General features: G+C 39.0%; 1 protein-coding gene across 3 annotated transcripts in view; it reads left to right on the top strand.

The window, feature by feature from the left end:
• Positions 1-11,311, top strand: part of SLAIN2 (SLAIN motif family member 2) — a 59,489-nt gene extending 48,178 nt beyond the window's left edge. For all 3 annotated transcript variants that reach the window (XM_042841871.2, XM_005299058.5, XM_005299057.5), the window contains 2 exons: positions 6,240-6,561; positions 8,464-11,311. In XM_042841871.2, coding sequence (XP_042697805.1) covers positions 6,240-6,561; positions 8,464-8,530 — 389 coding nt within the window. In that variant the 3' untranslated portion in view covers positions 8,531-11,311. The remainder of the gene's footprint in view (positions 1-6,239; positions 6,562-8,463) is intronic.
• Positions 11,312-12,805: the final 1,494 nt, after the last annotated feature.

The raw sequence follows: 12,805 nt of genomic DNA, 5'->3' as shown, positions 1-12,805 counted from the left end.
TAATTCCAAAACCTCCTCTAGTGACACTACAATCTGTGACAGTTCCTCAGATTTGTCACCTACAAAAGCCGGCTCAGGTTTGGGAATCTCCCTAACATCTTCAGCCATGAAGACTGAAGCAAAGAATTCATTTAGTTTCTCCGCAATGACTTTATCATCTTTAAGCGCTCTTTTTCTATCTCTATCATCGAGGGGCCCCACTGGTTGTTTAGCAGGCTTCCTGCTTCTCATGTACTTAAAAAACATTTTATTACCTTTTGAGTTTTTGGCTAGCAGTTCTTCAAACTCCTCTTTGGCTTTTCTTATTACATTTTTACACTTAATTTGGCAGTGTTTATGTTCCTTTCTATTTACCTTGCTAGGATTTGACTTCCACTTTTTAAAGGCAGTCTTTTTATCGCTCACTGCTTCTTTTACATGGTTAAGACACGGTGGCTCTTTTTTAGTTTTTTTTTACCGTGTTTCTTAATTTGGGGTATACATTGAAGTTGGGCCTCTTTTATGGTGTCTTTAAAAAGCGCCCAGGCAGCTTGCAGGGATTTCCCTTTAGTCATTGTACCTTTTAATTTCTGTTTAACTAATCCCCTCATTTTTGCATAGTTCCCCTTTTTGAAATTAAATGCCACAGTGTTGGGCTGTTGAGATGTTCTTCCCACAACAGGGATGTTAAATGTTGTTATATTATGGTCACTATTTCCAAGCGGTCCTGTTGTTGTTACCTCTTGGACCAGCTCCTGCGCTCCACTCCGGACTAAATCTAGAGTTGTCTCTCCCCTTGTGGGTTCCCGTACCAGCTGCTCCATGAAGCAGTCATTTAAAGTATCGAGAAATTTTGTCTCTGCATTTCGTCCTGACGTGACATGTACCCAGTCAATATGGGGATAATTGAAATCCCCCAATATTATTGAGTTCTTAATTTTAATAGCCTAATTTCCCTTAGCATTTCATAGTCACTATCACTGTCCTGGTCAGGTGGTCGCTAATAGATCCCTAATGTTATATTCTTATTAGAGCATGAAATTACTATCCATAGAGATTCTGTGGAACATGTGGATTCACTGAGGATTTTTACTTCATTTGATTCTACATTTTCTTTCACATATAGTGCCACTCCACCCCCCACCCCACCCCACACACACGACCTGTTCTGTCCTTCCGATATATTTTGTACCCCGGAATGATTGTGTCCCATTGATTGTCCTCAGTCCACCAGGTTTCTGTGATGCCTATTATATCAATATCCTTCTTTATCACGAGGCACTTTAGTTCACCCATCTTATTATTTAGACTTCTAACATTTGTGTATAAGCACTTTTAAAAACTTGTCACTGTTTTTATTAGTTAAAGCCTAATCCTCCAGATTTGTGCCTCTACTTGGGTCCATGTAGAATGTTGCTGCTAAAATAATCTTCCTGTCAACTCATTCTGTCCACAGCATACTCTTTTTTTCCCTTTGAATCCCCCTTCTGGTTTCTTCTTCTCCAGTGATCAGTTATAATCTGTTCCTTGCCTTTAAGGCTGTACATGATGTAGCCCCTTCTCTGTTTATCTGCTCGTGTAGCTTATTGCATTGTCCATGTCTAATTATTCTTGCCTCCACCACTTGTTTGTCAACTTCTTGCATAAGCAGCTTCATGCTTTATTCCAAGGGTGGGCAAACTATGGCCTGCGGGCCACATTCTGCCTGTGGGACCGTCCTGCCCGGCCCCCGAGCTCCTGGCCCGGGAGGCTCGCCCCTGGCCCCTCCCCTGCTGTCCCCCTTCCCCCGCAGCCTCAGCTCGCTCGCTCTGCCACCGGCGCAATGCTCTGGGCAGCGGGGCTGTGAGCTCCTGGGGCAGCGCAGCTGCAGAGCCTGGCCTTACCCGGTGCTCCAGGCAGCGTGGTAAGGGAGCACGGAGCAGGGGGGGTTGGATAGAGGGCATGGGAGTTTGGGGTGGTGGTCAGGGGCGGGAGTGTGGATGGGGGCGGGTGGTCGGGGGGGGAATAGGGGGTTGAATGGGGGCAGGGGTACCAGGGGGGCAGTCAGTAAGGAGGGGGCAGCAGGGGGCAGTCAAGGTCAGGGGTTCCAGGGGCAGTCAGGGGACAGGGAGAAGGGGTGATTAAACACTGGAATAAACTGCCTAGGGAGGTTGTAGAATCTCCATTTCTGGAGATATTTAAGAGCAGGTTAAATGGTCTAAACAGTATTTGGTCCTGCCATGAGGGAAGGGGACTGGACTCAATGACCTCTCGAGGTCCCTTCCAGCCCTAGAATCTATGAATGGGGCAGGGGTCCTGGGGCGGACCATCAGGAATGAGAGGAGGGGTTGGATGGGGCGGCAGGGGTCCATGGGCAGTTAATAGGATAGGGAGCGGAGGAGTGTGGATGGGGCAGGGGTCCTGGGAGGGTGGGGGCAGATAGGAGGTGGGGGCCGGGCCACAACCCCCTCCCCTAACCGGCCCTCCATACAATTTCCAAAACCTGATGCAGCCCTCAGCCCAAAAAGTTTGCCCGCCCCTGCTTTATTCCCTGCTATCCCTTCCTGATCAAGAGAGCCACTATTTGCTGCTTCAGATCCCTCCTCAAGACCCACTTCTGCTATGTCGTCTATGGAAAATGGCCAGTCTGGAGGCCAGTGGAAATATGGAGATCATATTTTTGTGTGCCTTTAATACTGTATTAAATATAGGTTTCAGGGTAGCAGCTGTGTTAGTCTGTATCCTCAAAAAGAACAGGAGTACTTGTGGCACCTTAGAGACTAACAAATTTATTAGAGCATAAGCTTTCGTGGGCTACAACCCACTTCTTCGGATGCATATAGAGTGAAACATATATTGAGGAGATATATATACACACATACAGAGAGCATGAACAGGTGGGAGTTGTCTTACCAACTCTGAGAGGCCAGTTAAGTAAGAGGAAAAAAAAACTTTTGAAGTGATAATCAAGATAAGAAGCAAGTGTGAGAATACTTACAAGGGAAGATAGATTCAATGTTTGTAATGGCTCAGCCATTCCCAGTCCTTATTTAATCCTGAGTTGATTGTGTCTAGTTTGCATATCAATTCCAGCTCAGCAGTCTCTTGTTGGAGTCTGTTTTTGAAGTTTTTGTGTTTTAAGATAGCCACCAGCAGGTCTGTCATCCGAAGAAGTGGGTTGTAGCCCACGAAAGCTTATGCTCTAATAAATTTGTTAGTCTCTAAGGTGCCACAATTACTCCTGTATTAAATATAGTTCATGAACAGCAACTTGCAACCTACTAATTGTGTATCTAACTAATTTTCAACCCTATGCCCCTATTTTTATTCTAGTCGTTCCCTCCCTCTGCTTTACCTTCTTTGTTTGAATTGTCAAGTATTGCCTTAAAGAGAGATTAATAAACTCTGTAGGGTAGGAACTATCTCCTTCAAGTTTGTATTGCATCTATCACAATGGGGAGCCAACCATGATTGTGACCTCCAGCAGATAGAAATGATGACAAATTGGTATAGTATATTCACTTGTTGAACACCAAATTCACGATAGCTATAGTCATTTGTTGAACACTAATTTTACTATTGTATTTTTCTGAATAAATTTAATCTAATTTCCTGTGTCTACCTTATCACTGAATCCACTTTAAAAAGGTGATAAGCTAGTTTTAAGGCTAGTGGAATTCTATCAAGATCTCAAGGAAATAATTTGGTTCAAATATTCTGTTTTACTTTTTTTAACAATATTAAGGCTAAATAAGACTGTTCTATTAATGGCTTTTAATATTTTATTTGGAGAATAAAGTTTAAGATGTATTGTACTGGTGGCACACTAATGCACTACTAAGAATGATTTACATGCATCAGTGACACTGGTAATTTCAATATTCTTTAGTTAGTATCTTTCTATAGATAAGACAGATGACAAAAAATTATTGCTAAATGTCTAAAATGTCAGCAACATACTATTTAGTGTCATACGATGCACAAGGGAACTCCTGTTAGGGTAACTCCCATTATACTAGAAGTTTCAGGGAGAATACTCCCTTTTAACACGCATCAGAAAAGCAAGTTAACAGATGTTAATACTGTCTACACTACAGCTATGCTGGCATAGCCCCTTAGTATAGGCTACTGACCGAAGGAACGCCACCTCCCAACGTTGTTAGCTATGTTGACAGAAGCACTCTTCTGCTGGCCTAGCTGTTCCTGCACTGGAGGTTTTGTCAGTCTGGGTTTGGGTGTTTTCATACCCTTCACTAACGTCACTATGAGAACATGAGTTTAAGTTTAGACCAAGCCACTGTGTGTAAACTTTATGAAGCTTCTTGAACACCAAGAGAAATAAGGCATAAAAGTATTGCATGTCTAAATGGTTAAGTGAAACAAACTGCAAATGGGACTTCCTTGGCTTGAAGATTTTCCCAGGAAAAGTTTGATAAATATCTTGTTGGGAGGAAGGCTGTTAGTCATAGTTTTCTATCTGTATTTTAACTAAATGCTCTAGTATATTCACTTTTAGGCTCATGTTCTTATGTTTATGGTAGCTCAGACTTTAACATTATCAAATCATTATGCTTGGTCTTAACCTGTGATTAACGGACTGAGTTAAGAGGCGAGGCTCAAGAGTAACCTTTAGGATCCTTAGATTTTTTTCTTAGCAAAGTCTCATTGCATCAAAATCAGTATACAGAATTAGAAATGCAGGTGTAACTAACCTTCAGCGATAGTACAGCAACCTCGTGTCTTCAGAACTTCCATTTAGCAATGTGCCTTTTTAAAACTTTCTCACTGAGGAGTGCAACTCTTCCATTTATACGAATCTGAAGCAACTGTGAGTTGTCCTAAATTTATTCTTGACAGATGCTTCTATTTCAAATATTGTTTTGAACAGAATACTCTTGCAAAAGTAACCTAACATAGGTACAAAATCTTTCTTGGTATTTACCATGATTGATATAGAGAACAGTCTTGTTCATGAATCCAAAATATAAACTGTTAACGCAAGGTGAATGGAGTTACAGGCCTGGGATGTCAAGATCTTTAAGTACTACACTTAGGAAGGAAAAATCAAATGCACAAATGAAGAATTTAAATAACTCACTAGGCAGCAGTACTGCAGAAAAGGATAGTGGATCACAAATTGAATGAGTCAACAGTATGATGTTCCCCCTCCCCCCAAAGTGTCATTCTGGACTGTATTAACAAAAGTGTCATTTGTAAGACACAAGTGATAATTGTTCTGCTTTACTTGGCACTCTGTCCACTTTTGGGCACCATACTTTAAGAAAGATGTGAACTAATTGGAGGAGAATCCAGAGGACAGCAACAAAAATTGAGGTTTGGAAAACCTAACCGATGAGGACAGCTTGAAAGAATTGGTCATATTTAGTCTAAAGAAGAGAAGACTGAGGGAGGACAAGTCTTCAAATATGTTCTCCATGCCAAATGAAGGAAGAAGTATTAATTGGCTTAGGTTGCAAGAAGGAAAATGTAGGTTGGATATTAGAAAAAATTCTCTAAGTATAAGGATAGTAAAGCACTGGAACAGTTACCTGAGGAAGGTTTGGAATGCCCATCCTTCTAGCATTTTAAGAACAGGTTAGACAAGCATCTGTCATGGATGGTCTATATCTACTTAATGCTGCCTCAGCATGAGGAGATGAACTAGATCCAGGGGTTCTCAACCTTTTTTTCTTTCTGATTCTCCCCCCCCCCCCCCCCCCCAACGTGCTATAAAAATTCCACGACCTGTCTGTGCCATGACAACTGTTTTTCTCCATATAAAAGCCAGGGCCAGCGTTAAGGGATAGCAAGCAGGGCAATTGCCCGGCGTCCCAGGCCACAGGGGGCCCTGTGAAGCTAAGTTGCTCAGGCTTCAGCCTCAGGTGGTGGGGCTTTGGCTTTCTGCCCTGGACCCCAGCAAGTCTAATGCCGGCCCTGCTTGGTGGACCCCCTGAAACTTGCTCGTGGCCCCCCTGTGGGCCCTGGACCCCTGGTTAAGAACCACTGAACTAGATGACCTCTTGAGGCCCTGTCCAAGGCTACATTTCTATAGTTCTACAATTTCTAAAAATTGCAGAAATTACTTGATACTAGCAGGTTATCTGACCTCCCCTTCTCCATGCTGTTTTATTGGCTACATTCCAGTACATGTACTATTTTGTTGCATTTACCTTTTCCATGTGAAAATTTTCATTCCCTTTTATTAAACGGTCACTCATAGCCATAACTCAACATTACTTCTAGTGAAAGTGATTGATTGTTTTGTGTATGTCATTTTTCAGTACCTTCTCCAAGTAAATTCCGGCCCCCTGCAGCACCATCACCTCTGGCTCTCCGACAGCCACTGAAAGCATTTAGTAACCATGGACCTGGTTCTGCTGCTGCTCCTCCAGAAGCTACACAACTGACACACAGCAGTTCTTCACCAGGACCTCTTGCAGCTCAGAATTCAGGCTCTCCAAGCCCTGCCAGCAGTATCAACAGTACTACTCTTACCAGACCAGCAGGGACAACGGGGGTGAGGAGTGGCTTGCCCAGACCTAGTGCCCCTTCTGCTGGGGGCATACCAGTGCCTCGCAGCAAACTTGCACAGCCTGTTCGCAGGTGAGTAATCTGAGGGGGGATTTTAAGTTCTGTATTCAGAACTAACACTTTCCTTAACACTTCTTTTGTACCTTGTACATTACCACAGAAAACTAGAGTAACTATTAACTTTAAAAAAGAATAGGAACATATAAAGATAACCCAGGCCTACTGTATTAAAATCTGCACAGTCCATTCTCCTGTCAAAATAAATGATACTTCCTTCCACCCCTGCAAAAAGAGCTTGTATCAGATGTAAAGTTGATAGTATACTTGGATTGTATTATTGAATGTAGTGTAGAACTAAAGTTCTTTAATTTTAAAAGTGAGTATTTATCCCCACAGACAGACCCACACATTAAAGGTGCATGCACTAGACAGTTACTTTAAGAAATGAGTAAAGAAGCAAAAGACAAATTCAAAAGCAGTGTTCAAGTTTAAAAGATAAATCTTTTGGTGCATACTGCTAAACAAAAAATTTTGATTTGTTAAACAATTCACATAAATCATGTGAAATACATTAAGATGTCCATAATGATGCTCATAAAGTAGTTCAGTCCTTATTCACAGTAGAATAAAAAAACAGGTAAGAAGTTCTGTTTACTATTATGTAAGTTCAGATGCCAATCTTAGCTAAATGTTTGAATAGAAACAATAATGTGTTCAGAGACTTGTATTCAGTTCCAAGTTATCAAATGTCGAGCCTTAAAAGGAATGGGCAAGCTATGCAGATTTTATTAATACTTGGCTCTTTTATGGAGCCTTTCTTAAATCATCTCAAAGTGCTATACAAACAGCGGAAACCTGAGGTACCAAGAGGAAGTAATTGCCCAAGTTTTCACAAAGGTCAGTGGCAGAATTGGAACAAGAACTGAGATCTCGACTTGTAAGTCCATTGTCCTCCCCAACAGGCCACACTGCCTTAAGTGAAATACTGTAGTGATTTAAAAACGACAAGGAGTCCTTGTGGCACCTTAGAGACTAACAAATTTATTTGGGCATAAGCTTTCGTGGGCTAGAGTTCTTAGTCTCTAAGGTGCCACAAGGACTCCTCGTTGTTTTTGCTGATACAGACTAGCACGGCTACCATTCTGAAACCTGTAGTGATTTAGATATTTAGGAAGAGGAACACACCTCAGCTGTTTTTGCTTATTTCTAAAATCTGTCGTCAAGGTGCACAAGTCTCCTCACATACGCGTTAGAAAATAATTTAACTGTAGCTGTCATACTGAAAATTCATTTCTGCCACTGGGTACAATGAAAGTGCAGTGTCAGACAGTGTTAGTCTGTCTTTTTTATTTATTTAACAATCTTAAAATGTAATAAAAGGCTGCCTTATTTCTGATTGCAAACTCTTAATACTAGTCTTAGAAGTCTCTTCTTAATGGTTCAATCACTATCGTATAACTGATCTCACTTTACAGCAAGATGTCCTTCCCCATTACCAAATCAAATGTTTATTTTATCTAAACTTTACAATTATTTTAGTGTTTTTATGGCGAGAAGGTGATTTTTTTTTTTGAAATTTTGTATTACTGGGCTGAACAAAATGGATGGAGTTGTCCTTTCATCAATAAGGATTTGCCTGCTTTACTGTAAAACAAATGCATGTCATCAGATCGGATTCATAGTTCTGCAATGTGTAGTTTTATGAAGTCCTCTACATTTAACCATTTACATATGACTAAACACTTTATTAAAAACATAAGTTGTCAAAATATAAAATGTTAAACCTTGAACTTAGTATTTATTTTTTTAAGTGCAATGTAATACAGTGATGCTTCTGAAACAAAATGGTTAAAGCATATAGTTTAGTTTTCAAGAAAAAATAATTTACTTATGTTAAATTCACGTATGTTAATGATTTGCAGCTTGAACAAATTAAGTGCAAACCAAACTGAAATAAATCTCATTTTATTTTAGATCATTACCAGCTCCTAAAAGCTATGGCAACATAAAAGACGAGAGTTGGAAAGATGGCTGCTACTGAACTGCAAAGCTTAAAAATGCAAAGTTCACTGGTTAATGGACACTCCTTCACCAAGCTAAAAGACAGCTTGATATGCAGACTGTTCAGATGTGACTTTCAGGATTTGTAAAATCCCAGACCTCTGTCTTTAATTAGCACAAACTGGCAGAGATTTTAAAGCAGCACTTTAATGACATTTAACATCATATATTTGGTGATCATACAATCTTTTACATGGAATTGCTGTCATTTCTAGGGTTTTTTGTTTTTTTTCTTGCTTGCTAAAAATTGTATCAATTTGAGCATTTATGACAATGGCCAATGTTTGGACAAAAAAAACCTAACAAATGCCAAAGAAATGCCCATCTTGAAAAACAGCAAGTAAAATAGCAAACTCCAATTGTTCAAAACTTCATATTCAGGCATCTAATTCAGCGGAATGATTCATTGGTAAATATGTACTATTTAAACATTAGCATGTTATCAGAGCCAAAGTTCTGATTGCGGATCACTACAGTGCTAATGAAACACCCACTTAAAACAATTGTAGAAAGTTCTGGTTGGAAAAAGTGGTACATATATCCTTCAGAAAGAATCCAGCAGTTCTCTCTGGAGGTATCCTAGAGTTGGTAAATAATAGTCATGGCATTGTTTTATCATTAAAGGTTTGGGTGTAGCAGACATACACACATTCAGATGGTGTAGGTTGCATCCTTTTTGTTTGTTTGACACATCAATTTTATGTGCTCTTATATTTTGATTGCCAAAAGGGCTTAGTATCAGTTGTACAATCTTTCTAAACCTTATAGTTCCTGGCTCAGGAAAGATGGCCTTTGCTATACTACCACACTTTTAGCACACTGCTAACTATTTAAGGAAACCTTTTTTTATAGCAGGTTTCCTTAAAAAGGAAAGAGCAGCTAGTAGTAACCATTTGTTCTAATATCACACCACAATGCTTATAGCCTGGAACACAATTGTATATGCTAATAGTAAATGAGAAGGAAAGACAACTATGCACTTGTAACATACAAATTGTAAGGAAATGAGTTGTACTGTTGATGCCAAATGATATTCATTTAAGTAATGTTTCATGGTATGAGGAAGTTTTCTGTATCCTACTTTTTACTTTTATCCATTTCTTAGATTGGTTTATTTTAAATTGTAAATATTTTTGCAGATGATATTGCCCATGTTAGTGTTTTAACTATGTACTTTGCCTTACATATCTGTATCTTACCTTGTTTGGTGACAGAGTATGAAATCTGCTACATATGTTTACAAACTATTAAATTCCTCTAGTGGCTCTCAGACTTACCTATTGACATTTACATTGTTTTCACCTATTCTTATTAGCAATCTTGCTAACATTTTACTCAGTGGAAAAATTCTTTCTTACAATTAACATACAGACTGCTTTTTCTGTTCTATTTTGGAAGATTTGTAATATAAAGGTTTAAAACTAAAAATGTGTTGGGAGGGTCAGTTAAACAGGGAGTACTGTTTTTTGTGTGTAGAATTTTTTCAGTACAAGATTTCTGGATGCGTCGTTTGCAGCAATGGCTAACATGATGGTATCTTTTGTACAATGACTGGAGAACACTAAAAGCTTTACGCTGGATTGGATGGTAGGTAGCTTTTAATCCCATTAGTTACCAGCACTTTGAAGTGTAAGTGCATTTTGACTCCCACCACTAAGAGGATAATTGATCCTGGAATTCCAGAGAACTCTGGACTTTTGGACCAGTGTTAACATTACTGGATGAAAAGCCATGCAACACTACTTGAGATGGGAAAAGCCAAATAGAAAGTTTTAGGGACTAGACTGCAACTAGGACTACTCAAGCAGCTGCAAGCACAATTTGTATCAATAATGAAAAGACTTCATACCATGGTGACTAAGCTCTCTCAAGTGTGACTGCTCTCTGAAGTCAGGGCATCAAATATACTGTAATTCAGTAGGAAAACTGCAGCAGGGGTTATAAAAGAGCTACCGTGCACTATTCGACCAGTACATGCTACTGATCTAGCCTTCAGTCATTTGCTGGCATAGAAAACGTATTTCAGTTAGTGGTATCTCTGGTAACTACTATAAGAAACAGAAGATTGGATCAAAACTATCCAGCCTCACTAACAAAGCCCAAACATTTGTTTAAAATGTTACAAAGCAATGCTGCAGTCTTCAGTAAAAGAGAAGGGATTTTAATTGGTGATTTTTATTATGAAAATATTGAATTGACTTTTTTTAGTTTTGAAAATCATCTGAATTTTCTGAAGATATTCAGGTTAATTTTTTAAATAAAGGCTGCATCAGAGTATTGTGTACATTATTTATTTTTTTAAATTCCAGCAATTACCTTCATCACTGGTTGAAGGTATGTTGTGCTTAAGTTACATAAGCATCCTTTTATCTGCTGTTCTACTCCCACAGAAATATAGCTAATAATTTCCCGAAGAGAGAAACAATCTGTTTACTAGGAAGCCTTTGTGCAGTACCAGTTTCTCAATATCAGGAAATCCTAGATCTTTCTGTGTTTAGAGATTCAGATATATTGCGGAAGTGTGGAAATATGGATTTGATAAACTAGTGCCTATGATTTACTTAACTTATGTTTGATATAGTAGTAAGGGTTTTATGAATGTGGATTATTTTTTGTGCCAACATCGGAATTGTCATATGTATGTAGGCAGAAAGACTTGAATTCTGCTTCCAAAGTTATTTAATTTTTCTGTGTTTGAATGTTTTTGTAAGTGTTAATAAAAGTGTAAAAAATGGAAAAATATAAATATTCTTACCACAAAGCACTTTTCTTGTGGATCATTTTTCTATAAAACCTATTTGTTTGAAAGTTTCAACTCTCTAGAGAGCATTCTAGAAGTGTATGAAGTTGCCAAACTCTGAAAATCAGTTTTTTTAAATTGGGGATTGTTAATAGTTTACTTTCTTAAAAATTAACTTTAGATTTCAGTGGCTCAGTAACTAGTCCTATTGCTTATTGGCTCTCTTAATTAATGTGTTGAGTCTAATTGGTTACATATTTGGCCCCAGTTCTGTTCATCTGTGGTTTTAGTACAGAAGATTGAAATTAGTCTTCTATTAAATATGAAGGCCTCTGATTTTGATCTTATACATTGTCCTTTCAGATCCCATGAAACTGGATTCAGATATTTATCTAGCCTGAATTGTGCACATGCATGTGCAGATCCAGATAAATGATCTGGAAAAAGGTGAGGTGGCAAAATTTGCAGATGATACAAAATTACTGAAGATAGTTAAGACCCAGGCAGACTGCAAAGAGCTACACAAGGATCTCTCAAAACTGGGTGACTGGGCAACAAAATAGCAGATGAAATTTAATGTTGATAAATGCAAAGTAATGCACATTGGAAAGCATAATCCCAACTATAAATATAAAATGATGGGGTCTAAATTAGCTGTTACCACTCAAGAAAAATTTTTTGGAGTCATTGTGGATAATTCTCTGAAAACATCCACTCAATGTGCAGTGGTAGTCAAAAAAGCAAATGGAATGCTGGGAATAATTAAGAAAGGGATAGATAATAAGATCAAAAATATCATGTATATCATCAATAACAGGATGTTAGGAATCATTAAAAACGGGATAGAGAATAAGACAGAGTATCTTATTGCCCTTATATAAATCTAAGGTATGCCCACATCTTGAATACTGCGTACAGATGATGTCTCCTCATCTCAAAAAAGATATACTGGCATTAGAAAAGGTTCAGAGAAGGGCAACTAAAATGATTAGGGGTTTGAAACGGGTCCCATTTGAGGAGAGATTTAAGAGGCTAGGACTTTTCAGCTTGGAAAAGAGGAGACTAAGTGAGGATATGATAGAGGTATATAAAATCATGAGTGATGTGGAGAAAGTAAATAAGGAAAAGTTATTTACTTGTTCCCATAATACAAGAACTAGGGGCCACAAAATGAAATTAATGGGCAGCAGGTTTAAAACAAATAAAAGAAAGTATTTCTTCACACAGCGCACACTCAACTTGTGGAACTCCTTGCCTGAGGAGGTTGTGAAGGCTAGGATTATAACGGCGTTTAAAAGAGAACTGGATAAATTCATGGAGGCCAAGTCCATTAATGGCTATTAGCCAGGATGGATAAGGAATGGTGTCCCTAGCCTCTGTCAGAGGGTGGAGATGAATGGCAGGACAGAGATCACTTGATCATTACCTGTTAGGTTCACTTGCTCTGGGGTACCTGGCATTGGCCACTGTGGGCAGACAGGATACTGGAATAGATGGACCTTTGGTTTGACCCAT

This window comes from Chrysemys picta, chromosome 5 (genome assembly GCF_011386835.1).
Source record: "Chrysemys picta bellii isolate R12L10 chromosome 5, ASM1138683v2, whole genome shotgun sequence".
Taxonomy (NCBI): domain Eukaryota; kingdom Metazoa; phylum Chordata; order Testudines; family Emydidae; genus Chrysemys; species Chrysemys picta.
This window is presented reverse-complemented; position numbering and strand designations above follow the sequence as displayed.